Source organism: Melopsittacus undulatus, chromosome 3 (assembly GCF_012275295.1).
Source record: "Melopsittacus undulatus isolate bMelUnd1 chromosome 3, bMelUnd1.mat.Z, whole genome shotgun sequence".
Taxonomy (NCBI): domain Eukaryota; kingdom Metazoa; phylum Chordata; class Aves; order Psittaciformes; family Psittaculidae; genus Melopsittacus; species Melopsittacus undulatus.
The window spans coordinates 50702574-50726412 of NC_047529.1; the positions used below are offsets into that span (position 1 = coordinate 50702574).

Below are 23839 nucleotides of genomic sequence, written 5' to 3' on the forward strand. Positions count from 1 at the left end.
GAGACGTGCTGTCCAGACCTTCCTTGCAAGTTGCATTTGTCTAACCTGTGACAACCCATGTGAGCACTGTCTCTGGTTGTCCATTGCACAGCAGGCACCACCAGTGTGGCCATCCCCAAAAGAACTTAGAGCACCTTTGGGGTGGATGGTGAGCACATATTTTCAAGTATGAGAAATTACACTTGTCATAAAGTGAACAGGAGCTGGGGCGTGGGTTGGAAAGCAACCAGCACAACAGGTTCCTCCATGATGTCTGTGCATGGAGTTGCCTGCTGGAGGATGTGTCCTCCCCTTTACCCTCCAAAGAAGCAATAAAATAATCAGTTTTCTGGCTTTTCATCCAGATTAGGCTGAAAAAGAGCTAACAAAAGAGAGTTCTGTAAATGCCTTCTGCTTCACTCACTGCAGTGCCAGCATGCTTAGCTAAAGACAGACCAATATATCAGATTGAAAAATATATAGGTGCCTGGAAATATTAATCTTGAGTATTTATCAATTGCATGAGTGTTCTGGATTATGCGCAAGCCCACATGGCCCTTCAGGCCTCTCTTCCTTGATGAATTAGATTCATTGCTCATAGTTAAGTGCACAACCATCTTTTCTTGTTTTTCTTCCTCTGGGGCCATCTGGTTTCTTGTATATCCTGCCAGGCTGTTGGCATCAGATTCACTGTAGTTTCCATCCAGCATCATAGTTTTTGCATGAGGTATTCCACACGTACATGGAAACTAGGAACATAAACAAGAAATAGAGCTGATCTTTGGAAGAACACTTTAGCAACAGAAATGATGCCTTTTTATTAACAGCTTGTAAACAGTTGAGCTTGAAATTTTAATTGAGATGCTCTAAGTTTCTCTTTAAACATAAAAGACACTTGGGTTTTTTTGCTTGTGTTCTGAAAGGAAGAGACGTGGCTTAGCTACACCGCTTGGACAAGCAGCTTCACAACACATTAGAAAAGGCTTTAGCAGGCATAAAAACTAGCCAGGTTTTTTTAGCTAGCTCTCTTCAGCCTTGCTGGCTTGAGATTCCTTATTTTGCAGTCTTTGTGTTTATAAACATTCAAGGACAAAACGCACATTTATCCATGGAAATGGCTTATCTAGTACATGTTATGGGGGAAAAAGGGCCAAGTTCTAGTTTTGCAGATGTGTGTTTTCTTTGTAAGTCTGATTTTAAAGAAGAAAAGGACCAAATTAAAAGCCTCATGTAAAAACCCGGTCCTGTTGAAGCTAATGTCAAAACTTGCACTGACTTCAGCAGCACCAGCATGTATTCTAGAAATCTAAAAAACCCCAGTGAACACAGGTAGAATTCTGAATAGCAAATTCTGTCTTCTACTGATTAAAATCTTCAGGTTTTCTGTCCCAGCAATATGGATTATATACTTGTATTAGATGAAAATGGACTCCCAAACCTCCTTCCTGATAGGAGTTTCTGCCTCTGATCCTCCAGAGGCTTTTTTCCTTACCAAAAAATACTTTGCCCCCAGTTCTCTTCTCCACGAACTTTCATGTGTGGGTTTCCCAAGGACTTGTTTTTAAGTCCAGCTAAACTAATTAAATATGTATACACAGAAATGTATATATCCTGGATATATAGATACAAATACAAAAAGTATATATGCCTGAATACATATTTGGGATGGCACTGCAAAACTCTGCACTCAAGGTTTTTTCTTCAAATTATTTAACCACCAGATGACCTAGTTTACTGAAAAACTGGAAATCAACTTAATAATTGGTTTCTGTGTTCTAGTCATAACAAAATGATGTGGTACCAGCAGACTGTGTGCAGAAAAACATGACAAGTTTGCAGCCTGTTTGCTCTACTTGTCAGACCCATCACTCCAGGAAATTCTCGGAGCACTCCGTGGGAACAGCTGAACATCTGTTGGGTTCTAAGATGTATTTTATACTAAGCAGGTGTACCTCAAATAATACCAAAGCAGAACCACAATAACAACACAGGGAAGAATTACACTAGGCTCTTTATCATCAAATGATGACAATGATGACAGGTCCAGGAGATGGTAGGTGGGTGGGTGGAAGGGAAAGCTGTTAACAGCAATAAGCTCATTGCTGCAGGACCCAACACAGAAAGAAATTCTACAGATTTCCTCTTAACCCTCTTGGTCAAATTACTATCCCTGTGGCTTCATGTACATGTGGTAATAGGCACCCTTATGGACAAGGGAGCATAACACACTGGAAACCCACCTCCACAGAGTCTTACATCACCCCCACCTTCACATAGGTGCATACGTGCAGAAGTATGTTACATAATTTCATCCTGCAGCAATTTTAGTCTATGTCTGCACTAAAAAATTAAGCACTGCAAAAGAGCCTCCCTAGGCATGGGAACTCAGCTGACAATCCTATCAGTGTCAGAATAGTCTCTGGCCTGAATATCCAGGAACCAAAAGGTTCCCATGTACAACCTGGAATAAGCACAGACCACAGACTATTTGCCACAGACAATTCACAGGAACCTCTCTGATACTGCGGGAAAGAAGGGTTAGTTTTAGATACTAAGGTTTTAGTTTAAATAGTCCTTGGTCCCAGGCACATGTAATTTCTTACATAAAGCTTTCCTCTGAGCAGCCTAACATTCATATTAAGATTTTGGGGGTCTTTGATAGTGGGGCAGCATTGCCTGACAAGATCTACATTTACAGTGAGATATGTCTCGTTTCTTCAAGAGCACTCACCTACATTTTGCTTCAGTCCTTTCAAATAATGCTGCTTATTATCTCTGTTCCCACTACCATCACTGAGGATTAATATTGTCACAAGCTGAAGACTGGATAGAATACTGTACCTTGTGTAGCAAAAAGACATTTTCTGAATACAGAATTCAGTGCCCAAGACTCAGTAAAGGGCAGATTTGTGAGAAAAATAACATCACTGGATATGGTAAAACATTCCTGAAAACTGCAGAAGAGTAACACACTCTCACTTCATCCCTCCAACACAGCTAAAGACCAAGGAGAGGAAGGGTGGACTATAAAAAAAGATACCCGTTTATTCTAGGCAAGTCAAACTTAGGAAGATTTCTGTTATTTCTAGTGTATTGTAAAAACACCATCTTCTTTGGACATGGGAAGTCTGAGCAGGCCTGGCTAAAAGACCAGAGACCATTGCTCATGTGCAGCAAGGAAGACACATTTGGCTTCAACTGCTTGCACAGAGCATTTCCACCTTGTGCTGCAGAGAACTGCTGGGCCCTGGATGGGGACTAGGATGGGGGGAATTGATAACCAAGCTACCCAGGACCTGTTCAAGTAGCTTTCCAGAACCACAGTTGTTGAGAAGGCCTTGGAGAGGCTTTGAATTCATTCCAATCACTTTCTAAAGTGTATCTAACTAAATTTTTGCTGAGATGTCAGCTAGGAAAGGTGCTGGGCTGACAGGTTGTCTATTCTGTTCTCCACCAAAGTCATAGGAAGAAGTGCAAGGGGAAGAGGAATTGCAAAGCCAATAGAGTAGTCCTGAGAGGGGAATGCCAAATCATATTAAAGTGGATGTTTGTACTGGCATTTATGACCAGCTGATATCAGGAGTCAAAAAGCAGTAGGTGACCGATGTTACCTTTGAACTAATGTGGGGTGTTCCTAGTTGGAAGAAAGAATCTGTAAAACATGGTGATGTTCTGGGTCTGTGGGGACATAAAGATTTTGCTGCCAAGCCCTAATGTTAATGTTCAGAAAGTGATGGTGTTTAATCGCAAGGAAGTGAGGCTCACAGATCTGTAGGACAATTCAGGCTGGAAAGGACCTCAGGAGGTCTCTAGTCCTATCTGCTGCTTACAGCAGAGCCAGGCTGCTCAGGGCTGCTTGTCAGGTCTTGGCAAACTCCAAGAATGCAGGATGAGACCAACTGTAGCACATTAAAAAGTACAAGTGTAAACTTGGCTGAGTGGTGTTTGTGTTTGGTAGCGGGGAGCAATTCCACTATTACATCCACTGGATTCAGCTTCAGACTAGAACTGAATGTAGAGGGAGGAAATTAATTTGCTCTGAGTAACACCTCTAGCTTAAAAAGACAGCTGCAGTGAAGTATCAGATTTGGTACTCTTCCGTTATCATCCCCACACAGTTCCACATTGCAATCTTCCAGTTCAGATTACACTCTTCTTTCTCTGAAGCTTCTATGAATACCTATGAGACCATCTCTGTTTTTTTCTGATGTTAGCAGTTCACTTTGAGGTGAAGTGGCCTAAGATCCAATTATATACACACTGATGTCAGTGTTTCCCATTTGTAGATACAATTATAAAGACCCAGTCAACTGTAAGAAAAAAAAAGTATGAACAAAAACCCTTCTCACCTTGTCCCGCAGTTTCCTCTCCTTCCGCTCCTGCACTGTAGTCAGGTAATTCACAGCCGCGTATTCCAGCACCGAGAGGAAGACAAACACAAAACTGACCCACAGGTAGATGTCTACTGCTTTGATGTAGGAAACACGAGGCATGGAGGCATTCACCCCAGTGATGATTGTGGACATGGTCAGCACAGTGGTTATGCCTGGAAAGGACCAAGAGAAGTTAATGTTATGGACTGCTACAGCCCATAAGGCTTTTGTCTCAAGAAAAACAGACACTCTAAGAGATGTTAGATACAAAACAAATTTGTTTCACTGCTTTCACTTCTGTGTGCAATGATTTGGTTTAGTTTTGAGGAGCAACAGAGCAGCCATCATTTTGCTAGGAACTACATTTAACTCCCTCCCAAACATCTTAGATTTTAGCACAGTGCTTAGGGTCAGGTCTACTAAGACCAGCGGTGAGGATTCCTGTTTCCTATCTGTACAAATCTGTGTTACAGGCACTGCTAGAAAGCAACCTAGTGTTATTTTCTGGTCCCAGCTAAAGAGGATTTGGTCTAAAGCACTGATCTTAAAAGGGAAGTGCAATAGTGATAAAATGTTTTGCATGAAACCATGGAAAAGCAAAGCATTGTTTTTACCTCCAGGAATATTTTTCTACAGTTCAAGCTGTGGGAATCAAAGTTTTGAACAACAACTGTGGGATTATGCATGTAGGTGAGCCTGAGGTGACATGTTTTAGTGTGAGGTTTCCCTGCCCATGGCAGGGGGGTTGGAACTAGATGATCTTAAGGTACTTTCTAACCTTAACTATTCTATAATTCTATGTGTCCATGTGTATGTGTTTATTAACATACGTATTTATGCTTATGTACATGTATTTATGCTTATATACATATATATGTAAATGTATTTATGCTTATATACATATTTATGTGTGTGAAGATGTATATACATACACATATGTATGTGTATATACATTTAGACAAATAAAGTCCTGCAAAATAGTATATATTTTAGATTGTTACGGAGAAAAAAAATTTACAAGTTCCAAAAGACGCTTAAATAGAGAAAACAGAACCAGAAAGCAACCATAGCTACTTCAGCCACTTCAGAAGTGAGCACTGTAAACACAGCTACTGTTGTGCCCCTTGCATCAGGGTCTAAGTTACTGACTTTTAATAATATCCACTGAACACATTTCTCTCAGTGAAGCAGACTCCTGACTGCCTCTTCTCATGCATTTGCTGCAGTGCATAGCTCCCTAAGAGAGACAAATCTGTGGGCTAAAATACTGTGTGTGCACTTTGAGTATTGGAAGCCTTACATATTAAAATTCAGAGATCTTTCCTGTTACATTTTTGCCTTTCTCTAACCTATGCATGCAGTGATCAACAAACCAGCTCTTTTATGCTCAGCTGATAGAATTTCCTCCAATCCTGATGTAAGCAAAGCTCCTCCTGATGGGCTTTAGTTGTCTAGATATATCCAGAGAGGCAGATTGGTGCTATAATAACCATCAGATAACACAAACATATGCTTGCCCAACATCTTTAACCATCAAAATGAACAGTTTCCTTTCCTGCCAAAGCTGCCACATTCAGAGACTTCAGCGCAGTCATGTCTAATTGCAGCTGTTCTCACCCAAAGAGACTCTGGCAGGAACTGCTCGTCGGTCGATCCAGAAGGACACCCAGGACAACATGACCATGAGGGTGGCAGGGAAGTAGGTTTGGAGCAAGAAGAAGAAGATGTGTCTGCGTAAAGTGAAGTTAATATAGAGGCGATTGTACCACCCTTTGAGACAATAGAAAAGCCAGAATTAGTGAGAACAGCCTGGCTGGTAGGCACATAGAGGAAAGAACTTTCTATTGATCTGTTATTTCTAAAGGGTAGTAAACAGAGAAATTGATCTTTCAAAACACATACTGTACAGGCTATGAAGGCTACATTTCAGTGACATACAATTCCAAGAGCTCTCTAAGAAGTAGCTAATACAGTATTAGGCTTAGCAACAGCATTAAACAGAAAATGCCAATACCTGTGCTACTGTAGAAAGCCAGTCTTGATGTAGTGTGGAATTTTTGTATCAAAAACTGAGACAAAGAAATCTTTTCATCAGTTTTCAGAGATTCATTCCCATTTTTCCAATACAGCATCAGATCTTCATCAGTGTAAGCATCTTAGGGAAAGAAGAAACACGGTGTGAAGTGACTTTAGCTTGGGGGGCGGGGGGGAAGTTACTAGATTCAGTCCAAATTAACAAACACAAACATAGAGAATGGACTCAGAGCAGCCCTGAGGAGAAGGTGTTGGATGTGTTGGTTGACAAAAAGCTCAACATGACCAGCAGTGTGAGCTTACAGCCTAGAAATCCAGCCACATGCTGGGCTGCATTTGATTCGCCTAGGTGAGTAACTCCAGAGAGGATGTCTTCAATGAATGGCAGGGGGGTTGGAAATAGATGATCTTCAGGTCCTTTCCAACCCTAATCATTCTATGATTCTATGAAAAGATGTGTGACCAGCAGGTTAATGGAGGTGATTCTCCAGCTCTGCTCTGCTCCTGTGCTCAGATCTGGGGCCCTCAAAATGAGAAGGACATGGATCTGTTGGAGTGAGTCCACAGGAGGGCCATAAAGATGCTCAGAGGGCTGGAGCACCTTTCCTATGGAGACAGGCTGAGTGAGTTGGGCTTGTTCAGCCTGGGGAGGAACAGGTTCCAGGGAGACCTAGGAGCAGCTTCCAGTACCTAAAGGGACCTACAGGAAAGCTGGAGAGGGACTTTTTACAAGGACATGGAGTGACAGGACAAGGGGGAATGGCTTTAGACTGACAGAGGGAAGATTTAGATTAGATATTAAGAAGAAATTCTTCCCTGTGAGGGTGGTGAGGCCCTGGCACAGGTTGCCCAAAGAAGCTGTGGCTGCCCCATTCCTGGCAGTGTTCAAGGCCAGGTTGGATGGGGCTTTGAGCAACTTGGCCTCGTGGAAGGTGTCCCTGCCTATGGTAGGGGGGTTGGAATTGGATGATGTTTAAGGTCCCTTCCAACCCAAACCTTTCTGTGATTCTGTGCAGAACAAAAGGGCAAGAGGGTTGTTTGTAGAGGAAAATTTCAGTGAAATGGCTGGGAGGGGCCCAAAACAACCTCATGTTGGTCTTGGAACACCCTGGAGAAAATTTACAGAACAGCCACAAAAATCTCACTGCTTACATCACTTTCTCCACAGAACAATTCCCTGCCAAAGAAGCTGAGCCCACATCACAGTGTTTGCAATATCAGAATTATACCATACATAAAGCACATTGCTGATGAAGTTTAGAGGAAAAGCAATGATCATTGCAATCAACTGTGACATTTTTCTCACTTTTGAACATACGTTGAACATTTCTGTTGGTGGGTTTTGAGGTTTTCTTTTTTAAGTGCCATCTACTAAAATTAATGTAGGATGCTTTCCTTGCAAATTCACTTGTCTTGCAGCATAAGGGCTAGATATACAACACAGCAAGTCAATAGGAAGACTATTAGTAACCCTCATGAACTATACTTTTTCAAGATCTAAAATAGACTGTACTCTGAAATGTGTCATCTGTGTTCGTGCAGCCACCCATGGAGCACCTTTAGCTAGAAACACAGGTACCACGTACAGCTTTCCAGCTCCAGAGAGCACGTCTGAGAGTCCAAGGGGAAGCGGCTGAAGTCCATGTTGCACATTGCTGTCACTGTGATCCTAGAAGTTAAAAATGAGAAAAGTTGGTTTCCATGAGGAGCAATAAGGGAGAATGTTATCCTAAAATAAAAAAGTCATTCTGCAGCTTGAAAGAAAGCCAGTAATTGTTCACAACATTAGCATAAAACCCCCAGGAAAATGCCCACCAATTCTCCAAGACCAAGCAAGATATATTATACAAAGAAACTCCAAAGGAAGCTGTAATTTCAATGTCTATCACAGAACTAAAGCACCATCTCAGATATTAAAGTAATACTAATGTTAGTACAGATACTTCCATTGTGGTTTATAGCCAACTATCTCCCTACAAGGCAACAACATAAAATAACATTACAATTTACATTCAAAGGTTCTTTTATGACCACTTTGATTAAAGTTTCCTGATTTCCCCCGTTGCTCAGTTCCCTCCGTAGTCACCCCAACAATGATACAAGCCTGAGGAGCACAATCATCTTCATTGCAAGCCACAGAATTCCTCCAGTATGTACATTAAGGCAAAAGTAATTTCTTTCAGTTGTTGAGCAAATTCTTTTAATCTGGGGGGTGTATTTCTGGGGCAAGGGGTTAAAATGGGTGCAGGTGTCTTTCAGAAGGTGAGGGTTTTTTTGCCTCTGTTAAATTCACGTCTTAGCTAAAGAGCTGCAGTGTTATTTGCTCCAGTTTGTAAATCAATCCAGTTGTGCACAACATTACATAAGTTTTCCGGTGGGTCAGTGAACTTGCTCTTGTGGACAGATTTGCAGTGGAGCTCCTGATTTAGTAGAGGCAAATCAGCTGTGAGTCATCATTTCAGAGCCCGACATATGTCGGCTGTGACCATTTTTTAGATTCACTGCAGATGTCGGTAAAGAAGTTTTCTTTTTTGAACCTTTTTCTGTTCCAGGAATTGTGATCCAAACCCTACTCTGACCCTGCACACTCATCTCCCCCCAGGAGCACACACTGTTCACTGTGGCTGTAAAACTAGAGCACAACTTTGCCAGATAAATAAATCTTAAAGAAGCTGTTGGGGGATATGCTCCAGAAGGAATTCTGTAGCAATGACCTCTCCCAGTTGTGCAGCATTTCAGCATCATATAACTCAGCCTTGTTACAATGTGCTATTTTCTTTCCTCGGGGTCACCTAAACTCTGGCATAAGCTGTGGGTATTAACAGTTTGTTAGTCAAGGACAGCACAGAAACTCAACTCATCAAGAAGATATTCCTCAATTAAAAGTACAGTGTTCAGATGGCCTTGAAAGCCCAAGGCACAGATAAGGAATTAAATGTTCCTCAGCCCAATGAGATCTCAAGATACCTGAGGGCAATTTCAGAACCACTGAATATCCATGCTTGGTCAGCTGGATCACGCTCTGAGTGTCCTAAACACCACCAGGCCCACATATCATGCAGATTCTCATTCTCCTTGGATTTTATTGTTCAAAGTATCAACTTAACTCTGGCGCAGTCAGCTGTGGTTACCTTACATCTTTGAAACTGGAGACTGCCTCACTTCTGAGGTTATATATACACACACACTTTATTAACCACAGGTATATTGCTAGTGGTGATTTTGTGGTAGTTTACTTGTTAGTGGCGATTTCTGTGGTATTTTTGGTAATCTGTGATAAGGTAGAGAAGTTCAGAGGATTAAGCCTTCATGTCCTTGTGTATTACAGAGTCCTGCAAGCCCAGAGTCACGACCCATATACACCCGCAGGCCAGGTAACCCATCAGATCATGAGAGATGTGCTCGGGACTCTTCCAGCACACAGATCTGCTAGGAAACCAGGGAGTGTAGGGTGTCTTTAACAGTCATTTCAGTTTCAGGAAATGTAAGCCTTTACATCAACATGGAAATGCCAAAAAAAAAAAAGAGAAAGAAAAACAAAAAAAGTGTTTCTAAACAGGAAGCAAAATGGGATAATTATAGAGGTCACCATCTGGTATATCATCAGCTTCCAGTTTAATCACACACTGACCCCGGGACAAACGTTCCTGCTCGACTAAGCTCTCCTCTGACTGCAAACAGCTGGGAGGAATGCTTTCCCTGGGAGGAGATTATCCTGTAACTGCCCACAGCATGGTTTCTCGCAGCTTCCTGTGGAGCATTTTGTACGGGACATGCTGGAAACAGGGCTCTGCATCAGCAGTGGGAGTAGCAGGGCTGGCAGTAGCAGTCCTGGTGATCACCAAAGCCATGCTGGAGCAGAACTGACAATGAAGCCTCAGGGGATGCTCAGGAGCAGCAGGGCTGCACCATTACCTCATGCTGTAGAGGACATGACCATCAGGGAACACACGCAGCATGATGTTGTCCGTGGTAGTATCGTGAATGAAGGACCTTTTGGAATGCACAAAGAAGACATCAGGGACCCAGATCTTCTTCACCAGCCTGCCATCAAAGGTCATGCTCTTGTTGGTGGTGCTGGGAAATGAGAGACGCTCATCCTTCCAGTAGTGTCTTAAGTACAGAGTCATAGTGAAATCCTTCACAAGAAAGGAAAAGAACCAAAGGGAGATCTGTCAGTGTTGCTCTTTCCATCTAGGAAACACCAGAAAGAAAACTCACTCCTACCAGGTAGATGAAAACCCTCCCCTCTAAACTTCTGTTTATTTCCTGGTCTTCGTGGATAGATTTTCCTGACAAAATAATTTCAGCTAAAACAAAACAGAAACAACCAATCGGTGTATTACAGTGCCCAGTAATATTCAGTCCCAAAAGGAATATAAATAAGCCCCAAGAGAAGCAGTCCCCTGAGGAAACAATTCTTCAGTCCTGGCAAAATTATCTTGAAAGACTATAAGATCAATAGCATTCAAAATTAGCTTAATGGTCAGGCTAAACAGTATGCAATTTACCCCCGAAGGAACTAAATTGTTGCAAAGAGCAGCTAGATGAGGGAACTGTTTTTCCTATGATACAAGTGTATAAATAAATCTCCTTTTTAAGCTCATTGAAGGGGCAGGCGCTCCAGTCACACAAAGGAAAACATCTGTTAGTTGATCCCAACCTGGCAGCTGCTTGCTTTCAGAGCTGAATCTACTCTCTCATACTGAGAGGTCAAATACACTTGTTTTCTTTATAGTCCCAATTAAGCGAGTGGTTATGGGAGCCACAGCTGCCAAGTCCAGGCAAGCAGCAATCCCACAGGCTGGGATCTCTTCCTAAACACACAACAACTGCTTTCTGAAACCACCTCCTGATTTTGTTTCGCCAGTGACAAACCCTCGGTTAAGCTGATGCTCCATTTCAAAGGGCTGCCTGGCAACAGTCTTGTGTTGCCAATAGGTTTTCATGGATTTGTCAAAGAAGTTTATTGTCAGCCCTCAGCTTGCTGCCCTGCAAGGGACAGAGCAGGCCAGACACCTCCCCCTCTGACCATGGCAGAAGTAAAGTAAAATATCATCTTAATAATAAAAGGAAAAAAGGGAGAGGGAAATAACCCCCCAGAAAGATGAATGATGCACAATACAATTGCTCACCACACACTGACCAGTACCCAGTACGCAGCCTCACTTAAGCAATGATCAGCCCCTTCTGGGTGACTCCCCGCAGTTTATATAGTGGGCATGACATGCTGTGGTATGGAATACCTCTTTGGTCAGTTTGGGTCAGGTGTCCTGTCACTGCTTCCTCCAAGCTTCCTCTGCCCCTCCTCCCTGGCAGAGTATGAGACTGAAAAGTCCTTGCTCAGGATGAGCATTACTGAGCAACAACTAAAACATGGGTGTGCTACCAGCACTGTTCTCAGACTGAAGCCAAAACACAGCACTGCACCAGCTACTAGGAAGAAAATAAACTCTATCCCAGTCAAAACCAGGCCAGCCAGGCAGCTGAAATGCCTCTGGGCAGATCCACCATCAGAGCACAGTGGGACAGGAACCAATGTGGCATCAATCAGACATCCGTTAGGAAGCAAGCTTTATAACAAACCGAGAGAATGGCAGTACCTGCTGAAGGCACAGCAAATGAGCATATGCAGGTGCCCGGGCACTACTTTGCATGCATCCCCCCACATCCTCTCTTTCAGTACCCAGGCAGGCAAGCTTCCTTGTTTTAATCAAGATGTTCACCACAGGAAAAACTATCATTCTGAACCTCTTCCTTTAGGTCTTCATGTTTTGTGTAGACTAGACCCTCCTGTTACTGAGAACCCCTTGAAACCTGCTGAGAGTTAACTTCATGGTTCGTCCTCTTTTTATTTAATAAAGAAACAAAGGTATTAAAATCACAATTGAACTTGCTGCACATTTCCTGAACAGCATCATTGGTGACTGAAAGACTATTCCCACACACCAAATTCCACTCTGGCAGAGGCAGTTCAGGCACTCACACACCCTGGTGAGGTTACTCCAGTGATGAAGAAGGAGCAGCTCCTCCTCATTTATGTTGCCAACTTAATTTTCCAGTGGGCCTCCCAGAACTCTGCATTTTAAACAAATGGACTCAACTGTTCCCTAAGGAAGAAGACTCTTGCAGTAAGTGTGGCTTGCGTGAACTTCACCATGTACCTTCAAACCTTCTGAGGCAGACGTTTATATTTTTGGTTGTGATAGATCCTTCATAGCATTGATTATTCTCCCAGTTATTCTCCCTTTTTCTATCGTACTTTTGATTCTTACCTGACGATACAGAGATAAGCCTCTGATCACCTGGTGTTATCGAGTATTTGGCTCTATCACCCTCTCTCAATTTGCCAAATGCTGCCATTACTTTCACCCAACCAATAGTCTGACACCCACAGGTTTCAAGTGGGAGGGACTTTTCATGACTATAAATAATTAAGACTTAAAAGAGGATTACGCACCATGTCAACCTCAGAAATGCTATCCAAGCTTTCAACTTGCACATCCACCCCAACAGGAATCGCAGGGCCTGTAGAAGAATGAGATTTAGATATGTAAATAACTGTTCTTTTATGTAATTTCTATTTAATTAGCACTGTGAGGTGGCATGGCAAACGTTATTCATTTCTATCCGTCATTCTTCGTGTGGGGGCTGGAGGAAGAGTCATTGAGCAAACACGTAAGGTCCTTTTGAAACACTGCATTATCTTCCCCTTGGCATTTGCTGCAACACTGACACTCTGCCCAGCTAATCCAGAGCCTGGATGAAATGTCTGTGTATGTTTGTAAAACCTGAGCCATCCCACCGTAAACCTTAGGCCTTTAAGAGCAAATTTAGCCCAAGAACAGGGGACTGAGAATAAACTGCAAGCAATGAGCTCTTCCTTGGGAGTTTCTCATTTCCTATCAACAAGGCAACTTACATTAATCTTTGAAAAGCCCACCACCATTTTGATTCATATGCCTCACTGATATTACTTTTACACTGCTTTAAAATCAGCAACTAGATAATTCACAAAGATTAAATAAGCATAAAATAACTCATAAAAATACACACTCCTATATTACTAGAAATCCTGTATCAAAATTTCACTGTAGACTACTGCTCAGCACCACCAATTCCAATGTAAGTGAGTGTTGCCTCCAGCAATGAAACCAAAACATGGCTAGCCCAGCACTTTCAGATGGCTTTCAGAGACCATATAGCAGCCCTCGAGTACACGAAGGGGTCTACAGGAAAGCTGGTGAGGGACTTTTTACAAAGGCACGTAGTGACAGGACAAAGGGGAACGGCTTGAAACTGACAGAGGGTAGATTTAGATTAGATATTAGGCAGAAGATCTCCTCTGTGAAGGTGCTGAGGCACTGGCACAGGTTGCCCAGAGAAGCTGTGGCTGCCCCATTCCTGGCAGTGTTCAAGGCCAGGTTGGATGGGGCTTGGAGCAACCTGGTCTAGGGAAGGTGTCCCTGTCCATGGCAGTGGGGTTGGAACTGGATGAGCTTTAGGGTCCCTTCCAATCCAAACCATTCTGTGATTCTATGGCTTTTAGATGCTTACAAACACCTATGTATCACATTCAGACACACAGTTCTGCACTTCAGGCTTGAAAAAATGCCAGCAAATAACTGCTCATTCCTATTGGTGTCTTGGTGGTGTCTGTCCAAGCTGAAGGATGTTTGCAGGAAGATTTACTTGGGGAGAAATTCCAATTAATGGGCACTCGGGTGTTTCTCAAGAGTGCAGAGACTTTGGTAAGGCTTTTCCACTCCCATGCCATGAGCCTATCTTGCTTTCTTTCAGTGGCTGATGTATTACAAGGAATCACTGGAGGCCAAAGAAATTCTCACCCTGGTAGTGTTCAGTTTCCCTTCCTCCAGGTATTCCCCAAAACTCACAGAGCCCCACAGTCTGCATGCACTGACGAAATGCAAGGCTGACAAGTGCTGAAGATTGTTTCCTTCTTACACACAGGGTTTCACGACCCAGGTGTGCTTGTTCAGCAGGTGAGAACAGTCTTCAGACCCCTCCCCAAATTACACAGGGAATGACTTTGAGCAAAGGGTGAAGCTGCGTAGAGGAGCAGACTGAGGTTGCTGTGGGACCTGCTGTGAGACTGTTAGCTCACTGACCCACCGAATATTAACCCAGCCACAACAAGCAGCAGCGATTGGGCTCTTCACTTCCAAGTCAGGGACTTGAATCAGCCCAGGGAAAGACCTGACAGGTGACCAAGTATGTGACAGAGCCAGAGGAGACAGGCAGGGAGGGGGGTGGCCGGTCAGAGCCCTCTGCCTTTGATGGCACCAGCTCAGCTCCTGGGACTGTAACTGCCTGGTGTTCCAGGTGCTTTGCCAAATTCCCCATCAAATTCCACTAGGGATGAACAAACAAAAAACTCTTTATTGACAGGGAGCAGAGGATGGGGAAGGTTTGAATGGGAAGGGAAAACAACAGCTGAGATGGTATCTGACACACTGAATAGGTAGCCTAGCTTGTATCATTAAATGCAAAACAGCCCTCATCAGCTACATTTTCCTTATCATAAAGAATATTTTAGCACTATTAATTCTTTCTTCAGAGAGAGGGAATGGAGAAGGATCAGCTTGAAGAATTACAAGCAGCAAAAGACCTGAATACTGGACCACTGGAGAACTCCCAAAGCTCAGTCTCCTCTCTAGGATGTTCACTGCTGGGTGGGAAGGTAAATGGATCCATGTGAAAGCTGTGGAGAAGAGGAAGCAGTGCTGCTTTGCTCAAAGACTGGAGCCCAGCAGAGCTTTTCAGCTCCTACTTCAAGGTCTCTGAAAAGTGTCAGGCAAATTCATGAGATTATTCAAATTAAACTTGAGCTCAAGTATTTATAGATCAAGGTCTAGAAAAAAAAAACCTGTATAACCTTCAACAGAAGCATTTCTTCCAGAAAACACGTCAACATCCATTATCTCCATCACTGTCACAGCAATATCTTGCAGAACACACATCCTAATTCAGCAGGACTGGTACAATCAGAAAGCAAACCCTGCACTCCTAAAGGACTTCATACAAGTCACAGAATTCCACTTGCAGCATGGAAACGAACCCACCAATAAACTATTTCCTTTGCATCTCAGCACAGTGGAAGCTTCTAAGCAAGCTCAAGACACTTGCACAGTCATTGTAAATTTGATGATACAAAGCTGGAAATAGAAAACAGGAGATTTTCCTTCTGAAGGAGATATTTACATTTGCATGTTGAGAGAGGATTTAAGCGACCTGAAGCACAGTCTGGGGCTGACGGGAGTGCTTGTGCATTCTCTTTCATTGGGCAGTATGCATTACCCCCACAATTTCTGCAGAAGATTTCCCTGTGACATGATGCGGCACCCTTGCATCTTGTTGCTGTAAAGGTCGTGCCTGCCAAAACTGCATCAGTGAATTCCTGCATATCAGTGTCCTTGCCTCAATATTTTGAGGCAAGCCCAATAAGGCAAAGCTTTATTGCCTTGAGGCAAGGCAATAGTTTGATTTGAAAACAGCTTGAATAACTTTGAATAGTTTGATTTGAAAACTGGGGTATTAAAAACATACTCAGGAGCCAGCCTGTCAAAGTGTTTGTGGCTTTGTGTGTCTTTATTTCCTTGCCAAGTTCACAACCAGTTGTCCTGAGGATCAGCGGCAGTATTCCCTCATTTCTCTTTCCCCTGCAGTAAGGTGCTCTGTTGTGTGACAAACTTTTCAGTGAAAGCCATTACTCATTTAGCTCAGGTGTTGCACGTAGAAAATGTGATGTTCAGAATACTTTTAGAGAAGACCCACTTTGCATCTGCATTCAGTGGCTGTACAAGTATAGACAGTCCCAGCAACTCTCCATTTTGGGTGGGTTCTGGCACTGACAAGACTTTGTGGCTTGTTTCTCCTTGCAAAAACTTCAGTTTGAATGTCAAACTCTGACCCAGGCTAAATGGGACATCTGGTCTGGGGCTACCCCCTCCAGGGAACACGGGAGGCTTCCACAAGTCCTGCTCAGGAATGACTGAAGAAGGTGCCCAACGTCAAAGCCTGTCACATCCCAGTGTGTCTCGGCACCTACACCCACCCACTGAGGAGCAGCACGAAAGCTGCAAAGAGTGAATCAGTTTCCAGACAGAAGCAGGTACTGGACACAAGCATGGGTTTTACTTTTAACAGGCTTTGGAAGATAGGGAAGAGTGTGTACCATGGAAATGCCTGCAGTCAGTTTTCCGCTCCAGCTCTGAGACTAAACCTTTGTGACATCTCTATTTTTTCTCTTTGGCAGTGATTTCAAAGGCTCATTGTTTCCTCTGAGACAGCCTCTCTGTCCCCTCATCTGTCTTTGGAGGAGTGAGGCAGATGTAGGCCCCGAGATAAAAATATCTATGTGGGAAACAAGCAGGTTTTGAGACTTCTTTACTGCCAGATACTTTGTGTGCACCCAGAGAGGCTTGTAAACATCCGTAAGAGATCCCATGTCTGCAAGCTGCAAAAGTCTTCAGTGTTTCTGCATATATGTGTGTGTTTGTGTATATATTTCTTTTTTTAATGTATACATATATATGTATATATATATTTAGGACCTCTTAGGTGTGGGTGGCTTCAAGGTAGCCACCACTGAGATGTGCTCATTAGCTGCAGAGAGCTTCTTTTCTCTGCATCTGACTGATGGCTGGTCATCCAGAGAGAGGCAAGTTTTATCCCAGCCCTTGGTATAAACACTAAGTGAACTACGTATGCTCTGTTCACCCCACAGTTCATCCATCCCGACAAAAACGCTGCCCAGAAAGGGCAGCAAGGACCAGCTGATGTTCAGCTATCAGGCTATGAAGAAATATAATAAAAGTGCAGCATTAGGCTGCTCCTCAACAAAGAAGATACAGCTATTTTAAGTATCAACTAAAGCTGCTTATTCACAGGCTCCCTGTAAAATATGAGATGTCATAGATGAAATGCTTAAAATGGATGTTTAAGGAAGACAGCAAAACAAACATTTACATAATCTTTAAATATTAATATTTGTAAATAATACCTGAACATCTGCTAGCTAGAACAAGGTCACTGACATGGAGATAACTCTGTAAGGGTCAAAACAACTGCTGTCTGTTCTAGCGTATGGAGGCTACTTTGAACGTCAGCAAAGCAAAAAACTTTGTCATTCCCACCGTACCCAATAGCCTGTCTCTAATGGGCTGAAAGCAGGCAAGGCAGTCATGCTTACTGGGTTGTTAATAACACAACTTACACAACATTTGCTTGCTCACTTGCAAACATACTTTTTCTTGAAAACCCCTTCACCTTTCTCTGATGTTTTTCCTCTCTTTCAGCTTGCATAACTCCTGCTCTGTCCAGTGCTCAAAGCTGTGCTGGGCTGGCAGCTTGCTGACTGTCCTCTGCAGACCAGGAAGAGTCTGCGGCCACCATACAGCAGCTACACCCCCTTTTTACCTTAAAGCTCAGTGGTGAGGTTGCGGGCTGATCCACCAGAAACATTGAAGGTTAAGAGCTGCCCATTATTCTGTTAGGCTTGGGAACCATCATATTTAGAGTACTGGGTTTCTTTGTAATCTAAAGTCACTCACAATTTCCTTATGATATAATTTATGTTTCCCACAGCTGAGTTGCCTTTCCCAGCTGCACCATAGCATCACAGGCCCAGTGTAACCCCATGGGGCTGGGCTCTCCATTAGTATTCCTCAAGCTGCTCTCACAAGGCAGCAACCAGTTAGTCACACACATCCCACAGGCTCCCCTACTCTGCTTTTGCATTACGAAAGCCTTTTCATCCTATGCAGGTCAGACCACATCAGTTTGACCGGCACTGCTGCAGCTACAAACTGGAAAGACTCCCAGTGCATAACAAATCACTGTGACTGCCTGACAAATAACATTACAGAAGAGGATCGCCTCCTACCAGACTTTCGTTTTCTTTCCTTTATAGATTTTTCCATCTGGCTTATATCTGTCACTAAAAATACACTGCACAGCTCCGAAGCTGTGCAAGACCTGTAGCACCCAAGCTATTGCTGTGACTGTAACTCACGCTTTCCAAGGCTGGAGCCTCAACAAAGCCATAGTGCTCCTTATCACATACAGCTCCTGCACAGCTTTACTCATACCCAGACTTTGCCTCCTGTAGCTCTGAAGATAAAGAGGCTTTGATCAAAAATTAAAGAAACACCATGTTTTTCCTTTATAAAGAAGGCTGTTAGGATTTTCCTCAATAGTGTTTTGGTCAGAGCGGTAACAGCTTCACCGAGAAGGAATCAACACTTCCAGTCTGTCCACGCTGGGCATTCAGAAGCCATCAACCAAGCTCCAAAAAATGAAGTTGCCTTTAAAAAAAGATTAAATCTGAAAACCTAACTCAGCATCCTCAGCTTTAACAGTCTGTGTTTCTCAGGGTTTTGAGCCATTTGCTTTGAAACTTTCCTCTGCTACCTAGAAGACCAGCAAAGTTCTCTCTCTGACACCAGCACTGATTTTTGCCTGCTGAAGGAAAAGCCTGATCATAGAATCTTAGAATCATAGAATAGTTAGGGTTGGAAAGGACCTTAAGGTCATCATGTTTCAACCCCCCTGCCATGGGCAGGGGCACCTCACACTAAAGCATGCCATGCTAGGTTTTTAATCCTTTCCCTTTGGGACAAGCAGGGTTTGTCGCTGACTTCACTGGCTGGGAAAACCATTTACAGGTAAAACCAACTCTGTTCAACCTAAAGTCACCAAGACAAATAAGGATCCCATAGCAGTGCTCTCTCTTTGAGCTATTTTTCCCTGCTTGCTCTAGCCCTCACATTTTAGTATGACAAAACATGGTGTGGATGGACACCCTCAGTAAGAGTCGTTCAGTAGTGACTGCTGTCTCATGAGCTGGCAACAGGCACGTATTTGGGATTCTCCTCCTTCCCACTGCCATAATTTACAAGCTGTGTGTGGTCCTGTCCATTCAGTGCCTGCAGCTACATACAATGCGTGCTGCATCTGTCCTTGGGGCTAGCCAGGATGCTCTTCAGCACCAGAAACACCATCTCTAGAAACACCAGCACCACCCTTGTAGCAAGTAGTGAATATGGTCAGAAGACAATGTATTTGCAGCAAGATCATTATATGATAGGGGCTCCTATCTGAGCACAGAAGAATGAAGCCAAGAAAAGTTACTGCTTCAAAAGCAGCCACAGGAGCTTCCCATACTGCTCTCTTTAAAGGCCATAGGGAGAGGACAGAGAATCTACAGGATACCAAGTAGTCCTTTACTTTGCACTTTGATCACATCAGCTGAAAAGCACATTGCAACATCCCAACTACAACATTAAAACCCACAGCCTGTTCATCTTCTCAACAGACTGAAGCATGGACTGGCATGTCCTGAGCTCTGGGGAACACTAGCCAAAAGAAGAGCCAACTTAGCAACAGGAAGGATTGTAGGAGCTGTACAGAGCATGAAGGGCTGTGAGATGGGAGGCTGCGAGGATGAAACCTTTCTGAGCTGCCTTGAACATCTCCTAAAACCAGCCAAGTCCTTTCCCTTCACACTGATACACCTGGCCAGAGGTTTGGGGTTGGTTTTTTTCATTAATTAGATGACTTTTATTTAGCTAATTAGGTTGTATCTAATTAGACGAGCATGAAATCAAGACAACTGCTTTATTCTCACCTCCAAAAGCTGGCCGCATGGTGAAGTCGTGGTCATCGACTCTGAGAAGCTGCTCTGTCTTTCCTTTCCAGGTTTTGGTCATGTCATGGTTCCTTTTGTAGATGTGACTGCAAAAGACAGCAACCGTGTTGGTCTGACACCTCCGTGCCCAAGCAGCACTCTGCGGCCAACCTCTGCCAGCCTGATTCCAGAACCACAGACACAGCCGCTTTGTGGGGCAGCCCCAAAGAAGAAGAGGGATTCCTTAGGGACAAGTAGTTTCTGTGCCTTGCCTTCTGACTTTCAACAATGACAAACCCACCCATTTCCCTCCACAGCAGCAGGAAAAGAGGGGTTTTACCTAAGGAAGGCAGCAAGAGCTGCCACCCTGCACTTTTCTAAATACTAAAGGCAGAAAACCTAACTTTTTACTTGAGAGGTTCAATGATAACAGTACAACAGGGATGACAACAAGTTTAACCAACCATTCTGTTAGTTGTGAGTCCTGGATTTTGTGTACCACTTGGCAGCCTGTACATCAGCACGAATGCCCTCAACTTCATACAAATAGCTGTCACCAATATCCTTCACCCAGATTTGCAATGTAAATGACAGAGAATGACAGACCCCTGGGAAATATGAAAAAACTACTGTCAAAGTACAAAGCCAGGAGCTGTTACTCCATGAGCACACTCCAATTTCCTGTGCAAACCCTGGGCTCTCCAGAGCATAGGGTGAAGCTGCACCAGGCAATGACCACAGCAGTGATGCACAGGGCAGTTATCTCTTTAGGTCATACTTCAATTTGTAGAGGAGTTGTTATCAGTGAGGTGGGGGATGCAGGAGTAATGGGAAATTAAACATGACAGTTTCTAACTAAGCAAGCATTATCCATTCAGCATGCAGACTGAATATTGCTTGTAGGGAAAATAACATGTTGTAGCTCAGTATTAGCGTAAAACAAAGGGAGGAATTAAGGATGCACAGACAACACTTAACCTGGCACTTCTTAACTTGGGTTCCTACCTCCACAGCCCTAACCTGCCTTTTGCTATATTCTTTTCCCATGCAGGGACAGGCTCAACAGTGCACTTCTGTGTATACTTAGCAGATTACTGTCTCATTGCCTGCAGGACCAGGTCCCCAGGCCCTCAAAGCTCCACGGCAAAGAACCTATATGCAGCATTCAAGTAATGAACTACAGAATTGAAGACGTTCTGCACTTGCACAGTTCAAGCTAACTTCTTGAAATAAATATAAATATCACCAAATCAGGCTGCTGTATCACCTTAAAGGACACAAAATGTCAAACTTATCACACGTAGATTCCCAAACATTGGAATACATTTTCTTGGCCAATATGTTTACTGTAATATTTACTGTATTTCTTATGGTAAGGCAGCAAGAGAAATACTAAACAGAAATTGTGATGAAATTATTAAAAAGGACTCTCTTTTAATTTCTTTAACATGATTAAAAAAACAGCATAGGAACTGGTTTTGATTTCCTCTTACTAGAAGAGTCCAGTATTCACTGCTGGTTTAGACACGACTTTATTCTTCTTATATATAACTGGGAATTCGAAATATCAATGTCACTACTCCATACCGTTTTTAACATTGCAGAGTTTTCTGTATATAAAATGTCATTCACATTTCACAAAATCATAAAATAGTTAGGGTTGGAAAGGACCTTAAGATCATCTAGTTCCAACCCCCCTGGCATGGGCAGGGATGCGCTAAAACTTGATTTCATATACTTTCAAAGTATATTGCATAGGAAGTGTGTATATATATATATAATGTATGTGTATATATAAGGTATATAGTTGCTCAGGTTCTACCTAGCTGTTCATTAAAGCCGTTATTCCACAGGAAATCAAATAATACCGGTTATTATTTATGGTAAATTAATTTATAGAAGTTATTTCAGCAGTGCTTTGACTTCCACTTTAACACAGCTTCATAAAAGTAGCAGCACTGTAGAAACTGTATATTATTTTCACAGCGTTTAAATGACGTACAAGAGATTCAAATAATTGTAACCCAGAGAATGGCATCACTCTGGGGCAAAGTCATGTTTAAAAGAATGATGTATACTATTTTGTTCCTTCAAAGGAGACGGTCTCTACTACACAGAAATGCTACTGTTGAATCCCCTGCATTCTCCAGAACAGAGACTTGGAAAAAACTTCAGAGTTAAATCAAAGATCTCATTCCATAATGGCAATTCTGTGGAAATCAGTGGTAAAACTTCAGTTTGCTTTAGGATTTCAGGATCAGGTCATAACTGTTTCAGCTTTGTAACATTTACGTCACTAACTGCATATGCTGCTGTAGATTCTCAATTAGTATAAACCAGAGCATATTAGATATTCTTTGCTTTCAACTATATCACAACATTTCATTGCAAGATGTTCAAGTAACAACACTCCTATAATAGTGTTGAGTGTTAAACCAAACAAAATGAATGAAAATGAATGAAAATAAATGAAAAGATGGAGGTTTACAGCCTTAGTGAAGCTATTTAATAAGATGGATTAACCTAATTTTATTTTTGAGCCCTTCAAACAATGAGCAGTCTTGTAAGATATAACTGCCACTAGATGACATAACTACAGAAAAGGATAACATACTTTGGACTGTCTGACAGGTTTGGAAGATTATCTTTTCTAATGTAAACCGCTGGTCAAATCTCAGCAATAGTAAATCTAATAAACTTTACTAAGACCTTTAACTCTTTGCTGTGCCTTTGCTGGACTTTAAAATGTAGTTCTTCAAAATGTGCTTTTGATTTTATGATCCCAGGGTAGCCTCCAGGGATTTATTTCTTATTAATCAATATCATGCATACTGTCATTCCCACCTCAGATTGTTAGAAAATAACAGGCAATTTCAAGCTAAATAAGTAGCATGGATATTCCAGCAAGCAGGGTAAATAACGTGCTCCTGAAACAGTGCTGAAACAATGTGTAGATTTGAACATCTCTATTAATTGCAGCTTCTCTAAATTCTCTCAGTAATTCACATATAGAATATATTGACCACAGTCCATGCTTAAGCAGTCAGCTTCTCTGCAAAAACCTGCCTCATTAACAGTTAACTATCATTAGCATTAAATGCATCCATTTACAGTTAAAACTGGTTAGTCTATCTGAGACTATTATAAAAACAGATATGAAGCTGTTTCCACATACACTGCACACAAAAAGACACAAGACAGGGCAGCTCTTCAGGTTTGTGTAGTATGTGCAACACTGCAGGAAAAGAAACACAGGTGGTTTAATAACCCTTACCTTGCCCTCTGCACATCCAGCTGGCTTGTCCACCTCCTCCTCCTGTGCTTTCTGCTTTCCACAAGAAGAACTAAGCAGAAGATTAATAAAAGCAGTTTTGCAAAATAAGGCATCCTGCTGGTAACAGGAGCCGGACACTCTGCACTCCAGTAACCTCCTGCAGCACCAGTCCCCCCGGCTTTAAACATTGAATCAACTCTTAATTCCGGTGTTGCGCATTTGCCGGCAATCAGCGGCAGAAATGCTGCCTTCCCGACGTGATGCTTTTGACAGGCTTTCAGGAGCTTCTCACTCCCAGCTTTTCCCTCATCACCAGTTAACGATTGGCCATTACTCACAAAGTTTGCCTCACCAAACATTTCCACTGGATCCTAAAGGATATTTACTAAAGCCGTTATGTAAAAAAACCCGCAATTCTGCATGCCGGCTTTTTGCTCAATCCCCTAATCTCAGGACAGGGCTGTCCTCCTGCCAGATTGTAAAACCAGGCTGTCCCTGTCCACCAGGCTTTCCAGATTTTCTGCTTCTTTG

At 42.8% G+C, this 23839-nt stretch overlaps 1 protein-coding gene across 1 annotated transcript; it reads right to left on the reverse strand.

Moving 5' to 3' along the window:
• Positions 1-419: 419 nt before the first annotated feature.
• Positions 420-23436, reverse strand: LOC101870118 (gamma-aminobutyric acid receptor subunit rho-2). Its single transcript, XM_005153109.3, has 9 exons — positions 23309-23436; positions 20035-20141; positions 12847-12914; positions 10302-10525; positions 7973-8055; positions 6367-6507; positions 5970-6122; positions 4329-4525; positions 420-728 (listed from the first exon to the last, which is right to left on the reverse strand). Exons 1-9 carry the CDS (start codon positions 23419-23421, stop codon positions 420-422), a joined length of 1395 nt encoding a protein of 464 aa, XP_005153166.2. The 5' UTR covers positions 23422-23436.
• Positions 23437-23839: the final 403 nt, after the last annotated feature.